The sequence below is a fragment of the Vombatus ursinus genome, unplaced genomic scaffold, assembly GCF_900497805.2.
Source record: "Vombatus ursinus unplaced genomic scaffold, bare-nosed wombat genome assembly UNPS02014771.1, whole genome shotgun sequence".
NCBI classification, from domain to species: Eukaryota; Metazoa; Chordata; class Mammalia; order Diprotodontia; family Vombatidae; genus Vombatus; species Vombatus ursinus.
This window is the reverse complement of record NW_020954549.1, coordinates 219,971-238,918: the sequence shown is the minus strand read 5'-3', so window position 1 is coordinate 238,918 and position 18,948 is coordinate 219,971. Positions and strand designations below refer to the sequence as shown.

The following is an 18,948-nucleotide window of genomic DNA, read 5'->3' as shown; positions in this document are numbered from 1 at the left end:
CTCTCTCTCTCTCCCCTTCCCTCCCTCCCTCCCTCTGTCTTTCTCCCTCCCTCCTCACCTCCCTTCCTACTCTAAGTTTTCCTGTCCCAGCTCTCTCTTGGTTCTCTCTTGGTTCTCCTCCTACACATCAGTTTCCTTAGCTGGATCATCAATCAGATCGCATCTCCTGATGGTAGGTGTACCCCCAGATCATGCCCAAGCGCTCTTCTTTTCTCTCTCTAAACTCTCTTTCTTAGTGACCTCTTTATCATCTCTATGCAGATGACTCCAAGACACACAGTCCCAGCCCTAGCATCTCTCCTAAACGCTAAGCCTCCATCACAAACTAAGTCTTGGACATTTTTAAATGAAGGCTCCATATGCATCTCAAAGACAAGTCCAAAACAAAGCTCATCATCTTTCCTCTAAGTCACCTCACTTCCCTCCAAACCTCCATGTTACCCTTTAGGGCACTACCAGGCTACCATTCATCCAGGTTTACAGCCTCAGTTCTTTCTTCTCCCTCGTTCCACGTAGCTAATCATTTGCTAACCATTCAATTCTAGGGCCCCAACTCAAGTTCAGGTCCTCATGCCCTCTCACCTGGACAACTGAAGGAGGCTCCCTATTAGTCTGCCTGCCTCAAATTTCCCCCTTCTCTAATCCATCCTCCACATAGCTTCAGTCATTTTTCTAAAACACAGATCTGACCATGTAGTTCCCCTTCTCCCTAATGGACCTATCCTCAAAAAAAAAAAAAAAAAACAACTCCACTATTATACCATAGTCCTCCTCGTTTTTTGTGGCTAACCTCCTTGAGAAGGCCATCTGTAATGGGTACCTCTACCTACTATCATCTCATATTCTTCTTAACTCTGCAGTTGGGCTTCCAATTGTCAATCTAATGGAATTTTCTCAATCTGCATCCCTCCTAACCCCTCTGCAGACTTTGACACTGTCAAGCACCCTCTTCCTTTTCTCTCTTGGGTTTTAATGACACAGCCATCTCTTGGTTCTCCTCTTACCTATCTGACTGCTCTGACTCAGTCTCCTTTATTGGATATTCATTCAGGTCATGCCCCCAACCATGGAAGTCCCACAGGGCTCTGACCCAGGTCCTCTTCTCTTCTTCCTCTATACTATGGCACTTAAGTGATCTCAGCTCCCCCATATTCAGCTATTATCACTATGCTGATGATTGTCAAGTCTACTTATCCAGTCCTAATTTAATTACTCCACTGACATCTGCAGGTGTCTGATGGACACCTGGAAATCATCTTAAACCCAACCTGTGCAAAACAGAATTTCCTAACCTCCTGAGTACTGTCGAGGGCACCAGCCATCCTCCCAGTCACAGAGACTCCTAACCTAGCATCCCTCTCAACCTCTCACGCCCTCATCCTTCATATCCAATTCGATGCCAAGTTCTCTTCATTTTACCTTTTTCACATCTCAAGTACATGTCACCTATTCTGCCACCACTCTGTCACAAGCCCTCAGCACCTCACACCTGGACTATTGCAATGCCCTGCATCAAGTCTCTCCTCACTCCAGTCCATCCACTCTGCTGTCAAATTAATCTTCCTGAAATGTACATCTGACCATGTCACTTCCCACTCCCATTCAATAAACTCCAGTGGCCCCTATCACCTTCGGGATCAAATAGAAAGTCCTCTGCTTTTTTTTTTTTTTTGGCTATGCAGTGGGGTTAAGTGACTTTCCCAGGGTCACATAGCTAGTAAGTGTCAAGTGTCTGAGGCCAGATTTGAACTCAGATCCTCCTGACTCCAGAGCCGGTGCTCTGTCCACTGCACCACCTAGCTGCCCCAGTCCTCTGGTTTTTAAAGCCCTTCATAAACTTGCCCCTATCTGCCCCTCCAAGAACTCTGCTCTCCAGTGACACTGGCCTCCTAGATGTTCCTCAAACAAGACACTTCCCTCTCAGATTACCCTCAGTTTATCTTGTCTGTATCTTATTTGTACCTACTTGTTTGTGTGCTCTCCCTCTCATTAGACTGAGAGCTCCTCACTTCCCATTTGGTAGCCAAAAAACAGAACAAAGTTGCCTTGCTCTGCTCCTAACCAAGACTGACTGCTTCCTGCACTATATGCAGAATGTCCTATAAGGGCATTTTTAAGTTTTAACACCTTTAAAATGCCCTAGGAATTTTAGAACAGCCTGTATAATCGTAGGAAATTCTATTCAGAGCTCGTGTGGCTGATGACGGAATGCTATTAATCAAGTGATCACTCCCTGCCCTGGCTTATGATAATAAAGATTCTCAATCTGCCCTGTATACAAAGTTTGTAAACTGTGGTTCTCTTATCATGACATAACTAATTTTCAAAATTATTTTGATTTTATTAAGGGGCAGCTAGGTGGTGCAGTGGACAGAGCACTGGCCCTAGAGTGAGGAGGACCCGAGTTCAAATCCAGCCTCAGACACATAACACTCACTAGCTGTGTGACTCTGGGCAAGTCACTTAATCCCAATTGCCTCAGCAAAAAAAAAAAAAAACAAAACCATTCATTTGGGTATGGAAATCTATCTTACCCTATAGGAAAATAGGGGGGAAGGGGATAAGGGGGAGGGGAATAATAGAAGGAAGGGCAGATTGGGGGAGGGGGTAATCAGAAGCAAACACTTCTGAAGAGGAACAGGGTTAAAAGAGAGAATAGAATAAACAGGGGGCAGGATAGGATGAAGGGAAATATAGTTAGTTTTCACAGTATGTCTACTATGGAAGCCTTTTGCGTAACTGCACATGTATAACCTATATCGAGTTGCTTGCCTTCTCAATGAGGGTGGGTGGGGAGGGAAGAAGGGAGAAAATGTGGAACCCAAAGTTTTAAAAACAAATGTTAAAGGTTTTGTTAGATATTACTGGATCGCACATTAATACTGCATAATGCAACATTTAATTTTATCAGTAAGTTCTATTGTAAAGCAATTACATTTACAATAAAAATGACAAGATGAACAATAATAGTTACATAGCACGTTAAAAAAACCAGATACCTTGAAATATTCTTTCCTAATTTGTTTGCTTCGCCTCCTTTCTTCATTCTGCCAGATTATGGGTTGTGTTTCAGGCCACTGCTGTTCATCAAGTGGATCCTTTTGATTTCCTAAAGGCTGTAATAAAGTAATGCCTTTTAACTACGTAAACTAGTACACAGTGAGGACACAACAGCAATTTTAATTTCATCTTTACCTGCCACATGAAGGGTGACAATGCAGAATTTACTTCATCTGCCAAGACACTAAAAAATTAAACATATCTTAATTTGTTAAACTGTTTGGAAGCATCTTTAAGTATACATTTGGTTAAAAAAAAAACATGTTTCATTATTAAGTCACCATTTTTATTACAGGAATTTTCTTTTGCTAAATAAATTCTCAGACAAATTTACTAAGGCCTACCCATTTATTTCACGTGGTAAAATGTGTATTGCCATAAAACCTCAAGAGTTCAAAATAAATGATGCTCTACAGAAATCACCCCATTGTGGGCGAGCATCTATAAAGTCAGAGTTATCTGCAGTGAGAGACAGAGAGGCAAAGCAGGAAGGCAAAGAGCCAGGCAGGAAGAACCGGCTAAGCTAAGCAATCACAGACAAGCCTCAGCAGCTCTTCAAGAACATCAATCACACAGGAGTTGTTGACTTGCAGTGATAAGAGGGAGGTTCCCTACATTGATAAAATCACAGGACCATTTCTGACCAACACCCTCATAAAAAGAACCCTATGCCAAGTACTACTCTAGGCACTTGGGAGATGGAGACAGAAGTTAAAATACTTCTACACCCCAGGAGAACATTCTATTACGGAAAAAAGTGGTAAAGACTCACAATGAAAGACAACAGTTCATTTCAGCTCTGTTTACAGGAAATAGTTAAAAAGTGAAAATTTAAATCGGTCCATCATTAAACTGCTCTACAAGTAAATCAATTTAGATGAATGACTGCTTTTCTACTGAATTTCTGAAGTGTTTTGGCTTTACTCAAGGCTGCATTTCCTAATCTTTGCATTCAGACACAATGTGTTGGTTAAAGGAAATTCTCCATGGGAAAAAACTTTTGTGTTGAGGGGGAGGGCTGAATAGGGTTTGTTTGTTTTTGTTTTTTTTTGAGGGAGGGGTTCCAGGAAAAGGAGGGTATTGTGTGCATTCCAGAGGAGGTGGGGTTGGGAGGAAAGGATAGACTTTCAAAGAGTGTGGAAAAGAAAAAAGGGAAGGGAATAAAAATGCAGCTGCTGCTTACGCAGCATCTTGAAAGAAAGAGGAGAAGAGATATAACTGACTATACTAAGTCTAAATGCTGCTAAAATAAAAACCATAAGTTTGCTTCTGGGGCTTTAGGCCCTCAAGTGAAAACTTAGGAAAGGGGGGTTCCTTCCCCTCCTTTTAAGAATGAAAATAGCTTCAAGCTCTTTGTAAGATGGTATTTTAAAGGGAGTTTTATAGATCTCTGATATAGCTATATGACATTGGGCAAGTCACTTCACCTCTGTTTACCTCATCTTCCTCATCTGTAAAATGAGGATCACAATAGCACCTACATACCTCTCCTGGCTGTGTGAGGATCGAATGAGATAATATGTGTGCACAGAGTCTGGCACATAGTAAGAGCTACACAAATGCCAGCTATTATTATTACTTTAAGTAGGAGGTTACTTAACAAAGAAGCCCAAGTTGTGTGAAAATGCCTTGCAGTATGCACCTTGTCTGCATTAAGAACACACCCACCCCTTTGCTTTTTTAATATCAACGTTTGTAACTCGTAACCTGGCATGCCCAGTTACTACAGTGGAACAATGGAGAGTCACTGTGTAAGGGGGAAAAGTCTCCCTACACACTCGTCCCTTCATAAACTGGCTTCACCAAGCAAGTCGGCCACTTGCCGATCTCATTTGGTAAACTATGCAAGGAGCATCAAACCCAAAAGCAGAGAGTCAGAAAGGCCAAACTTCCACAGTGACCAAAACCACATTAAAACAAATGGTGGCACCAGTGAGGATGGCTAAAAAAGTCCATTATGTGCATTCTGAAAATTCTAGGACTAATAAAATCAATTTTACTACCTGATGAATTATAATAACTACATAAACGTTTATCCCTCCTCATCTACAACAGGAGTTCTTAATCTAGGGTCCAGGAACTTTTAAAAATATTTTAATAATTGTATTTCAATATAATTTATGTCTTTCTATGTATTTTATTTTATGTACGTAAAAATACCATTCTGAAAAGGAGTCCAAAGACTTCAGCAGACTGGGTCCAAGACACAAAAAAAAGGTGTTCTAGATACAAATTATCAAAAAATAAGTAATATAAAGATCCATTTGTTCTCATTGATGAATTTTCAAAATTCTCAAAGAACACAAGCCTTGTTTTATTGACTTCATTTCAAGCAGCAAAAAATTCTTTTCTTCCTTTGTTAATATCATGGGATTTTAAAGCCAGAAGTGACCTTAAAAGTGACCAAATTCAGCAGCTATCGTGGAAAGAGCACTGGCTCCAGAGACAGAAGATTGATCTGGATGACCTAAGGCTTGGACTAGATCGCTAGAACCTTCCAGCTCTGGATCAATGAGCAGATGAAATCCTAGCCCTTTCTTTTACAGAAGAGATAACTGAGAATGCAGAGGTCAAGTGACTTTTCTATCTTATAACAAACAAACAATTCTTGCATCCAGTCTACCCCGCTGTGACTATGTAGACATGATATACAAGTTCAAAATTATCATGTGAATGATTGAAAAAAAGCAAATTTAAATGAATTCTGTTGTCAGTCGAAAACAACTCTTGGAGACTTCCAAACACAGAACACCTGTTGGTTTGTGATGATTTTTAGCATGAACAGTGAGTGGAGGGACATCAGTCCTTTCTAAGTGACTCTTCACTACTGGGCAGATTCTGGGCCCTGAAGGCCCTCAACACTTGTACCCATCTCCAATGCTTCTCATCTCTCTCCTCTCAGCAGATAACTGCTAAGTTATACATCCTGAGGTCCAACCCTAGGGCTACAGCTTCAATGGCCGCCTAGATTCTCGAGAAATGAGTGCGGTCTTCCAGCGTTCATCTGCATGGTGTCATGCCCGCTATGACTATGTACATGGACAAATGGATTGAGCAGAACTAATTTAAAAGGGCAGGCAGCTAGGTGGTCCTACAGTGCTCTGAGTGCTGGACTCAAAGTCAGAAAGACTGAAGTTCCAGACACTATCTAACTGTGTGACCCTGGAAAAGTCATTTAGCCTCTCTTGGCCTCAGTTTCTTCATCTGTAAAACAGGAACAATAACAATACCAACCTCACAGAGAGGAACATATGAGAGAAAATATGTAAAATGCTTTGTGAATCTGCAAGTGATGTCAAAATCCAACTATCCAGCTCTGTATGCAGCTGAAGTATGAAGAAATGAGCACAGCTCACGAGGAGGAAAAGCTGGCACTGACCATTTATCTAGTCAAACCCAGCAGGAGAACAACTTAAGTCTCCTTATCTTTGTCTTGCTTGATCACAAAGCATTTTAGTCAAGTCCATGCCATACATGCTTTTTCTTCTCAATATGTGAACCACTTAGAAGCAAACTTCTCTGCGGGGACCCAAGTCACCTTAGAGCAAACCAACAGTTCCCTACTTCCAGGATCCGAGATCGTCTTGGCATGGCTCCCTCTACCTGTGCCTTGGAGAGCTGCTGGGACCAAAAAGCCCATCTCCCGGCAGAGGTCTGCAGACAAGCTTCTGTGCATTTGGGCTTGCCCCTGAGCAATAGGCAAACAGAAAAAACCAGACTAACCATAAACAAATAAGCACTGACATGGTTGTATACCTTTTTTCAAATTCCACAGTTTGCTTAGGTCTGTTTCTTGGGTTTACTGAAGATGAATGATTAAGAAGCCTAGAAACAAATCAAGAAATCAACGTTTATTTATAATAATTAGAGTACAAGCTCATCAATAACATCTTTAAGATACAACTAAGCCAAAAAGAAAATTACTGGGAAACAAGTTTGGAAATACCATTTAGAACAGGGGCTCCTAATGACAGTGGCAAGTTTAGGAGGAATGGAGCTCACTGGGCCTTTCATGCACCTCTTCCTGTAACAAGGCTCCTCTTTTAAACCCAGAGCATCTCCTAGCCACGATGCCCATGTATACCTACCAATTCCAGCTGAGACAGCCAATTTTCCAAGCCGAAGAAAGAGAAGAAATCATGTTTGAGGTGCTAGCGTGACTGATTTAGAACGTATTTTAATATAAAGGAAATTACAGAATATGCATTTGACAGCAGAAAGAGACAATACCCAGTCAAAAATGCTGACAGTGAACTCAGAAGTCATACCATTTATGGCAGCTTTAACATACTCAAGCTTAATTCTCAACACAAATCTATACACTTCAAATTTTTAAGATAATAAAATGATAGTCAGGGAAAAGTCCAAAGAAGAAAACGATAATCCCGGAATCTTTACCATCACTTTGATAATACTTTTCGGCTTCCTAACAGTTTCTACCTGGAGCTTATTTGTTGCATCCTTTACTCTAAAGCAATTTACCTTAAATTACAATTCCTTGTTCCAGTACCAATATGATTATTAAGCAGCAAGGACTTTCAGTGATGCAGAAATCCGATGGCTAAATCTCCAAGAATTCAGAAAAGTCAAATTCGAAAGGCAATAACAGAACTACCTGCAGTTTTTAGATAGAGTCTTGAGGTGTCAATGACCTAAAAAGGGGGAGGACATGAGGATGATCCTTACAGGGTAACAAAGCTACAAGGGCCAGTTGGGGGATGGGTGTCAGGGAAGTCATTTCCAAGTTAGATCATTTTAAAGTGCAACCCCCTCACAAACATTCCCAAGTTTTTACTGGTTGACATCCGAGTGATTTCATAGATGTCAAAACAACTGTGGATAAACTGCATTTATTTAAACGTTAATTTTAAGGACCTCTGAAATCCCTTAATGAGAATTTCTATAACACAGTAGTCCATTTATATAACGAACTGTAAGTGATAGAGCAGCCCAATAATCAGTCCGTATGTTGGCCATCCCCTTGACATAAACTCACAGAGGAAAGCCCTCTTAGTCAATTTAGAATGATAGAATTGTAGCATGATCACTATGATCACTTCGCCCCCTTGTTTTACAGATAGGGAAATTGAGGCCCAGGATGAAGAAGTGACTTGCCTAAGGTCACACAGCTAGTTAGTGGTAGAACCAGCCCAAGACTAAACAACACAATCTCTCCTAACTCCTAGTTTGGAGCTCTTTCTTTCATCGTGAAAATGGGAAAGTAGCTGCCTCCCTTCTCCTCTGTATGAGGAAAAATGGGTTTGTTTTCTTCTTATGCCCCTTTTATAATTTTGGAGGCTAAGGATCAGGGAGTGAGAAATAGCTATTGTTCCAATGGGTAATACTGTCCAATTACTAAGCGACAATACAAAGAGAATCAAGGTCCTGTTATCCATTGCCATCTACACAGCTGGGACCCAAACAAAGTTAGGAGGGAGTTATGGTTAAGTAGAGAAGGTAAACTTCTGACCGTATACGCATATCCAAATAGGTTTGACTACTTCCAGAGATAAACAAAAACATACATGATATGTGTGTTCTTTATTGGGTCTTAGCCAGACTTCTATTCTCTTCTAGAAATGTTAGGATTTGGAGCTGACGGTTCATGCTGTTATATACAATCAGGCTCCACGACATTTGGTGATATAAACAAAGAAAGATAAAAATAAATTTCTCAGGAAAACATAACTTACTCTGTTCAACATGCTAAGAGCTCCAAGCAAAAGCCTACTGCCAAAAGTTTTCCACAATCGGTTGCATAAAAATGACCCTTACATACTTCACAAACTTGAGATACCTTGATGCACGTCCTGCTGCTCTGGTCCTCTGGAAGAGTTTCTCACTGAATGATGTTCTAGAACTTAAAGGTCTCCGTCTGTATTCACATTTCCCGCACATCAACCAAACCCAAAGACGGAAGAAGCAAGGAGATGTTGATGGGAGAGGACAGGGAAGTCATTAGTACAGCAAGGAAAGAGTGGAGAGATTTCGAGAGCAGAAAGAACTGAGTGATTAGTTGTAGCAGGCCAGAAGTCAATTCGATGACCCTCTAATTGAAACTTTCACAAGAGCTTGTCAAAGCCACATAAAATAGCTACGCAGAGAAGCACTATAACTCAAAACCAAAAACAACACTGTATCAGCAATTCACATAATGAGCAAAGTTCAATCAGTGATTGATGTCTGTGACTCAATTTCAGTTACAGGTTTTTTATTCTTGAATTACTTTATACAACACTTCGTACCATCTCCTTTCCAAAACAAGTCAAAACTTTCATATTATCTAAAAGCAAATAAAGAGATGGTAAAAAAGTAAGAGACATAAAAGAATTACTGTGCTATCGAGTAAACTGGCATGATTGAAAATGCCCTGGAACAAGGCTGGCCAAGTGAAATGATGTGTTGCACAGACCCAAATGGATGAAAATCATTCCTTTAAAACAGGCAAACGAAAGCCAACAAGTCTACATGCGAGGAGCATCAAATGAATTAAGGGGACGGGTGGCATGCTTCAAAAAAAAACACACAAAAAGACAAGCAGCAGTTGCCATTCTCATTTCAGCTTTTGCTGAGCACCCTCAGGCAGTATATCACTTTTCTGATAATGGTAAGTGTGAGGAAGGCTGGAGAACTTTCAATAGATTGGTTAAAATGTCTGCAAACTGAATGATTTCTTTTAAAGGCTGAACTTAATCACCCAAATTATTCTCAAGGACAAATTCAATATTTTTTAAATCACTGTTTCAAATACACGCAAGGACAATGTTTCAAATGGACTTTGATACGATCAGCAGTAGATGTAACAAGAATTTAGAATATGCAGAGAATTTTTTTAAAGTGATTAGATATATAGGATAAAACTAAGTGTACTTTTAGAAGAAATTATGCCTAAGTAGTTAGTACAACATAAATTCAATCCATGAAGAAAATTCAGAAACTATTTTATGCCCCTTGGGTTTGTGATGGGCTGGCTGGAAGGGAGGTGAAGTCTTCGGATTTTGATCACTTAAAATCTTTTCCTGCTAACTCTTTAATATTCAATTACAAAACGCCCACTTAATGGTTTGTCTAATGAAAAATATTGATTTTCTGCCACCATCTTCATATTATCCAAGGCCCTTTTGGATGCCTTCAGGAGCCAGCTAACTAGGGGTATGCTCAGAGAACAAAAGAAAAATAATTTTAAAATATTTTGTTGTTATTGTTCAGTTGACTCTCCATGACCCCCCATTGGGATTTTCTTGGCAAAGACACTGAAGTGGTTTGCTATTTCCTTCTCCAGCTCATTTTACAGAAAAGGAAACTGAGGCAAACAGGGTTAAGTGACTTGCCCAGGGTCATACAGCTAGTAAGTGTCTGAGGCTGAATTTGAATTCATGAAGATGAGTCTTCCTGATTCTAGGCCCAGCACTCTATCCACTGTGCCATCTAGCTGTCCAATTTTCAAACACACTCTGAACAAAACAGAGTTTCTGGAAGAATATCATCTATGACATCTTCCTCAATTAATAGCAACATCTTTGGCATTCTGTGCCCTTTGGGATTAGCCACATCAATATTCCCCTCCCCAGTAAACTGATGGTACTTTGATTTTTCACTATAAACTAAGCAGGTGGTAAGTGAACAGTTAAACAAGCATTCAGGGTAACCTACATAAAAAGTAAAAATAGTTAATGCACTGTGGTAGTCAAAGACAACCTCTGGTGGGAAGAATTATTTCTAATCAAGTGTGAAGATGACAAAAACAAATGGGACAAATGCAATAAGATCTAAAAAGAAAACCATTACAACTTTTATGGTTTGTTTGTTGGCACCTTGGAAAGTCATTAAGATCATTTCTGCTGTAAAATAACTCTGGACCCATGCAGGGTAAACCTAGGAGGTTAAACAGAAATTCTAGAGGGTGAAGACGGAGGAGGCAGAGACTACATTAACGTCTTTGCAGAACAATCTGCTTTTAATAACCAAGCTCAGTTTAAGTTTCTGCAATGACATCCAAGGGACAGGAAGAAGCCAAGAACATGAGCACCTACCAGAAACTTAGGCAGAGCTGATTAGTCGAAGTAGAGGAAAGAAAAGATCTAATGGACAAAGCACTGGACTCCAAATCTGATCACCTGAACTCCATCTCAATGCTGTCCACTAACGAAAGTCTTTGGACAACTTAACTCTTTTTTTACGGGGGGTGGGCCTGTGATTTCATTGGTATAAAAAACTTCCTCAACCACTGGGGATCAGTGACATCCATCCAGAGCTGCCAGGAGCAGCAGGTCAGTGACTTACCAGGCCATACGGCCATCTTGAGTCAGAGGCAGGATTTAAAAAAAGATCTTCCTAACTGAAAGGCCTCTTTCTACTCTGCCACATTGCCTCTCTTAATGTTATTTAACCTTCTAATTACATAATAAATGGTGAAAAATTAGCCAGGCTCCTCACTTATGTCACTAGGTGGTTGTTTTTTGCCTGTCAGTGCCTTTAAATATTTTGAATCTTGTTAGAAAATAGCATAATTCGCTTTCAACATTTAGTAAAAGAGATCTGAAAAGACCTTATAATTGAATGTTTTTATACCTGATAAGGAAATTTAATATAAGAAGTATCAAAGAAAAAAAGAAAATAACTTTTCCAGTCATCTTGCAAGTAGCCTATGTCATTTCTTTTAAATGGCTGTTTGTCAAACAAAGGTTCCTTTTGAATAAGGAGGTCTATAAACTCTGACTTATTTTCCAATTATGCTGAGCATATGCTGATGGTCTGCCACGTGTAGGGCACTGTGCTAGGGGCGGGTTTTGTATTAATTTCCAGGAAAAAATAACTATAAAATTACCATGCAGTCCCTATAACACCTAGAGTATAAAAACATCAGCTCATGTGGGGAGAAAGAGATGAATGATCAATTAACAGATACGTGTTCGAAAAAGACTCACTATGGATATTTCTACTGCAATGCTCAATACTGAGTGGGGCTTCTCAGGGTTCCCTGGGAGATTCCCCCTCAAAGGCACTCTGACAAGGGGACGTCTCGATCCTTGCCACTGAGCCTCCTTAGTCAGCAACGATTCTCACCTCCCCCCATTCTTGAGTCCCTTGGTACTTTAAAAAAAACAAGCAAACAAAACTGTCTTGCCACTTGCTGGGAGATAAAACGGGAACCAAACTACTTTAAGCCCAAGGAGTAGTGTAGCATCTTACTAGGCAAGACTGGGCTCACCACCATCTTCACCTCTGAAATTAAGAAAAAAGCTAAGGAGTGGCCAGTGCAGAGAAAGCCCAGTAGAGAGTAATCCCAGCATTTGAGATGGAGAAATAAAGGCATCCCAGAAAATGGAGACATGAAGGGCACAAAGAACATGAATCACAAGGAAGGAAGGCACATCAAACATGGAGAAAGGGCATGAGCCAGTTATTGAGGATTCTAATAAGTATCTTACTATTTTAGTCCAGGCCTTTTCACAAAAGAAAACTAAAGCATATTTTGCATATTGGCATGCCATCCACTGACTATTCAAAAGTTTGTTTGTTTGTTTGTTTTTAAAATAGCATATCTGTAAATAAAGGATCACAATGACCCCTGACATGTGTGCACAGTTACCATTTGCCATGGCTATGGTCAGGCATTATCACAATAGCATAAATACTAAACACTTCCGGGTAACATTTTGGGGACTGGACTTGTGATTTCATTGGTATAGGGAACTCTCGGGTGAGGAAACTCCCCTACCGATACCCATTGGCTCCTCTGAAACTTACAATGTTAAAGAGTTTCCTAAGGGAGAGGTTAAGTGACTTGAGAGGTTAATCTTGAGAGGTTAAGTGATTTGCCCAGGGTCACACAGCTGGTATTTGTCAAAGGCCAAACGTGAAGCCAGGCATTCCTGGCTTCAATGCTGGATCTCCGTCCACTATGCAACACTGTCTCTCATATGTTAATATAAATATCAACAACAAAAAACACTGTTGCTTTGAGAATCACTGTGCTGCACTCCTAACAGGAGACAAGAGCCCAATAATCATGTTTGTTCCACATTCGCACCATTAAAAATCTTAAGATGTCAGTGATTTCCTGTTACCACTTTTCATCACTATGTGGCCACCTGCAACATGTAATTTCTTTGAATAAAAAGATGCTCTGACTAGCCTAACCTCAGCAAGGAAGGGGATTTCACTCCTTCTCCCCAGTGATGAGGAAGGATTTGCACTGATTCATACTCCCAGGCCTTTGGGGCTCCTTGTGACCTAAGGCTGCCCATGGTCTATGGCCATGAAACAGAGCAACGGGAACCTATCAGCTTCAACTCATTAGCACAGTGTTTTAGCCAACTGCAACATCAACTATATAATTCACAGGTGCCCCAAAGAGTTCTAACATTCATTTTAAATCTTTTAAAGGCACATCGTAACTATTCAAGTATTTATTTTAAGCATACACACAATTATTAAATGTCTTCTATCTAATATCCAAACATGCATATAAACAAGATGTTTATGTGTCCGTGTGTATATGTGTGTATATATATGTGTGTGTGTATATATATGTATACATATACAGGTCTGTGTATATGCTAAGACACACACACTCGCAGAGGGGTGTTCTAAGTTTTGTGCAGGCTTAAGCTTTAATAACTTCAGAAGAATAAATGCTCCAAAGTTACAAAAAATCAATGTTTGGAAAGTTAGTCATTTTAACGTTTGAAATACTGCTCAGTTTCTTATTAGAATCTAACCTTGGCCAATATGTTGCTCAAGCTGATTTTCAAACTTTGAACTACAGATCTACCGATCTGAGAAAACGTCATAACCTGTCACAGATGCGACGCATGGTGACAGTGTATTCCTTCGAATTAAAACTTGATCACTCAAAGTTCACAAAACTAAAGTGTAAATGACATTTAAATACTGAAACTTTCAAATGATGTTTTGGGTAAGTTTGTAGAATTTATGCTTCTGAAATAAAGCTTAAAACAACACTAAGACTTTGGGGACATCATATATATGTACAAATACATATACACACATATTTAAACATTGACACATACGATTTGTGTGTATGTTTATAATTTATTACTTAGGGAAAAGAAGTCACCAAGGAATCTGAAATATACTAAAGATTATTTTTAAATTCCTGCCTACAAAGTTTTCCTCTTAAGATACATTCACATTTCTAAGCTGTAATTACACACACACACACACACACACACACACACACACACACACACACACACACACACACACACAAGCATACATTCGCCTAAATATTTCCCACTGCATTTTTAGTACTTAGTCCCTTGAAAATTCCCCAAAAGGGCTCTACCGTTTACTGTAAATCTAATATACTTTAACTTTTAATAATCTGTTTAATGACCAAGTAACCTTCCTACTTAAATCTGATTACTGCAATGAATACCTGTTCTTCTGCTCCTGCTGCAATAACTGAGCAGCTATTTTCCTTAAATCTGTAACTTCCTTCAAATCATCATCCTCTTCCTCTGCAAGCAACTGCTCTTTCTGAATCCTGAAAGGGGAGACAAATGTTGTTATTCCCAAATGCATACCAAGGTAAAAGAGGCTATCCACTCAACCAACTTTTAGAAACAAAGGCCATTTTACTTTCTTACAAACTAAGAACGCTTACATTCTAATGTCTGTGCTCTGAACATTCTAAATTGAATGGGCTCTCATAGAGCTTCCAGGCTAGTAAGCCTCAATCTGAAATGTCACCTGCTGTCTATTTAAAGGCAGTACCGGCCATCAACTTACAGTATGGGGTTGTAACTTCCACAAATGTGTAACAAGTGAATGGCCACAGGAATTGGGCAGTAGTCAATCACATACATTTCCAAAGCCCTCACTCCAACTGTGAGCAAGAAACACTTGAAGCTTCCATATTAAGTAACTGAAATAGCTGGAGCACTATAAAAATTCCTACATGATCGAAGAAAAACTTCATTCATCAATTACTTATTTCTGTTAGACAAAAAAAGAGGTGACCAAAATAAAAACAGAAGGTTTCAAAACTAAAAGAAATGCCAAGAATAAATTTCAAATAAGATTGGCAAAACTTTCAAGAGAGGTAGAATCAAATCAAAATGCCATTTATACTATTTACAAAGGACAAAGGATTTTAACCAGGCAAAAAAAGGATGACCCCCTCCTTCCATCTCCAGCTATCATGACCACAGAAAAGCTCATTCAAGAAGGAGTTAGCAACACCTTAAAACCTTGAGTGGACCAAACTGCAACATGAGGAGACCTATCTAATACCTCCTCCTTGCAAGTCACTAATAGCTCCCTCTGGAGCTTAAGACCAAGACATTCAATCCAACACGACTTTGCAAGGCACTGAACCAGGCAAACTGAAAAATTGTCCCTCCTCTAAAGGCTCTTAACAGGCCCTCTACTGAGGGGATGTAACATACCTACATATATGGAGATATATATACATATATATATATATATATATCTACAAATATATAGATATACACAGGATAAAGAAATATAAGATACTATGAGAAGGCAAAGAATACTAATTATATATACATATACATAGCTATCTATGGATATAGCTATAGATATAGATATATACACATGGGATAAGAAATACAGGATACTCTAAGAGGGCAAAGAATACTAACACTTTAAGAGGGTCGGGAACGAGTACCTACAGGAGGTGGCATCCGATTTGAACCTTCAAGCTAAGGATTCTATGAGCTGGAGGTGAGGAAAGGGCACACTCCAGACAGGCGGAACAGCCTGTACAAAGACATGGAAACAGGAAATGGAGTGCCAAATGCAGAGAACAGCAAGCAGGTCCATTTGGATGAAATATAGAGCACACAAGAGGGACAATGTGAAATTATCCTGGAAAAGCAGGATGAGGCCTGACAATTAAGTACCAAGCTGCAAGTAAATATTCGTTGTCGATGCAACAGGGAGCTGCTGCAAATTCTTAAGGCAGGCTTACACGTGGCTAGACTTGTGCTTTAGGATCATTATTTTTGGCAACTGTGTGCTGCTAGATGGGTTGTAGAAGGGTGTGACTGCAGACAGGAAGAGCGACAAGGAGGCTACCTGCAACAGAAGACATGATTAGGGCCTAGACTCAAGTGGTGGCTGCATGAGTAGACAGAAGGGACAAAGGCAAAAGATGGTGAGAAGGGAAAATCAGCAGGCTATTGCAATTGATGGCCTATGGGAAGTGTCAAAGAGAGGAAAAGGTCAAGTATGACTCCAAGACTTGGTGCCAGGAAGGATGGTGATATCTTCAACTGAAAAAGGCAAGTGTGGGAAGACAGAGAAATATGCTTTGTTGGGTTTCAAAGGTCTTTCCTCCACAAATTTTTTGAGTATTGGAAATCAGTTAAAGCAACAGCCAGACACAATGGTCACGACCACCTCTTTAAAGGGCACAGAACACAGAGCCAGCCTCAGAGTCTGGAAGACTTGGATTCAAGGTCTGCCTGTGCCGCAGACTGACAGCATCACCCCTTGGTGTGCCAGGCAATTCTTTCACACTCAAAACTTCAGAACAGCTGCCAATCTACAACAGTTAAGGTCTCTACACTCCAAAGAAATGGTAGGTCCAGATCAAACCGAAATTCACAACCGCGTAGGAAGATTAGCAAGCCATGGTGAACTGGTCCTTTTTTTTTTTTGTTAATCTTAAATTCAAAGAATAATAGGATCGTAAATTAAGAACAGAAGGGGCCACAGAGGGTCCTCTAGTCCATCTGTCTCAATTCATGGATGACAGTTGATAGAGAACACATGCAATTTAATTAAAAATAGCAAAAGAAAAACATTTAAAATGACTGAAAATCAGTGTGGTTTTAGCAGAAAGAGTCCCACACTAAGTCAGGAGACCTTGATTCTACCTAGTCTTGGCTTTAACATCATCATTTCCACTCCTGGGGCCTCAGTTTCCTTATTTGGAAAAGGTGGGGTTTCGACTACATGATCTTCAAACATCTCTTCCAAGTCTAAGCAGTTCATGTGAACACCTTGTGGGAGCCACTTAATCTCGCCTTTGTATCAGTTTCTCCATTTGCAAAATGAGGACACCACCACCTGCTCTACCCCAGTTGCAGGACTATTGTGAAGATCAAAGAAATTAACCCAGTGAAGCATCATGACAAGTCAGCTATTAGTCAATAGCTCACCAAGCCCTTATTAAATGCTTGTTTTCTACCAAGCAATATGCTAAGCCCAGGAACAGAAAGGAAAGGCCAAAATAGACAGCAGCAGCTCTCTTCCCCTTTAAAGAATTAATTTAAATAACTATTTTATTAAATTGTCATAAATAATAAAGTATCGTAAAATGAATATTGACATGGTATATGATTAATAAAGGTTACTGCTAATAAGCAGTATTAATATATAATAAATTATTTAGAAATAAAATTATGAATAAACATTAAAATATTTGGTAATGATTATTCTAATTAATACAGTATAATTAATACAATATTATTACTAATAATGAATAATCACTGCATTTGGGGATAAGTAATGTCATTAATAATAAATGTCATTAATAATTAGCAACTGCTGTTAATTATTAAAACCATAAATGTATGATAAAGTAATTACTGATAATTGCTATTATTAATAAATAACAGTTAGCTTTAACCTTTACAGAGGGAAGGCTTCCTGCAGAAAGTAGCATTTGAGCAGTCTTGAAGGAATCCAGAGAGGACGAGGATGAGCACTCTAGACCTGGGGGACAGAGAGCCCTTGCAAAAAGCAGAATCATGAGATGGAAGTGTTATGGAGGTGAGACGGTGAAGGTGAGTGATGCATAAAAAGAACAGAAAGAATTTGAAATGCCAGACAGTGAGGCTGCTATTTGATCCCAAGGATAAAAAGGAAACCCTGGAGTTTACCGAGTTCAGAGATGATATCACTCAACCCACACTTTCGGAAAATCATTTTCTCAGCTACAGCAGAGAGAGACTTGCAGCCAGGTCACCAATGAGGAAGTTTTTGTAGAGTTCAGACAAGCAATGATGAGGACATGGACTGGGGCAATGGCTGTGTGAATGGAGAGCACAGATGTTGCAGAGAAAGAAATGAGGTGATCTGGCAATTTATTGCATGTGTGGGAAGAGGTGAGTGAGGAGTTGAGGATGACATCACTTGCAAACCCGGGTGACCAGAATGATGGTGGTGTCCATAACAGAAACAAGGAAGTTCAGAATGTAGCAGGTTTGAGATGAAAAGATGATAAGTTTTGTTTTGGAATGCTAGATTTGAAATAAATAATAATAACAGAAGCATTTATGTAGTGCTTTAAGGTTTGCAAAATGCTTTACAAATATTATCTCATTTTATCCTCACAATAACCCTGGGAGGTAAGTGCTATGACCATTCTCATTTTACAGACAAGGAAAATGAGGCAGCCCAAGGTTGACTGACTTGCTCAGGGTCACATGCTAGTATCTAAGGTAGGATTTGAATTCATGTCTTCTTGTCTCTAAGTCAAGCCACTGTGCCAAGAGCTGCCTCGAGACACTTTCAGGACATCCAAATAGGCAATTAGTGAGGTGGAACTGGTGATCAGGAGATTGGGGATGGATACGTGGATCTGGGAATAATCTGCATAGAGATCACTGAACCCAATAGAGTTGATGAGATATGACAGAGAGAGAGAGAGACAGAGAGAGCAAGAGAGAGAGCAAGAGAGAGGGAGAGCGAGAGAGCAAGAGAGAGAGCGAGACAGAGGGAGAGCGAGAGAGAGCGAGAGAGAGGGAGAGCAAGAGAGCAAAAGAGAGAGAGAGAGAGAGGGAGAGAGAGAGAGCGAGAGAGAGCGAGAGAGCAAGAGAGAGAGAGAGAGAGAGAGAGAGAGAGCAAGAAAGAGAGAGCGAGAGAGAAAGAGAGGGGGGGAGAGAGAGG

The 18,948-nt window shown here is 39.9% G+C and overlaps 1 protein-coding gene across 1 annotated transcript in view; it reads right to left on the bottom strand.

Moving 5' to 3' along the window:
- The window catches only part of LRCH2 (leucine rich repeats and calponin homology domain containing 2), a 94,147-nt gene that overhangs the window by 13,986 nt on the left and 61,213 nt on the right, over nucleotides 1-18,948 (bottom strand). The window contains 4 exon segments of the mRNA XM_027863303.1: nucleotides 3,000-3,116; nucleotides 3,196-3,244; nucleotides 6,817-6,885; nucleotides 14,465-14,572. Coding sequence (XP_027719104.1) covers nucleotides 3,000-3,116; nucleotides 3,196-3,244; nucleotides 6,817-6,885; nucleotides 14,465-14,572 — 343 coding nt within the window.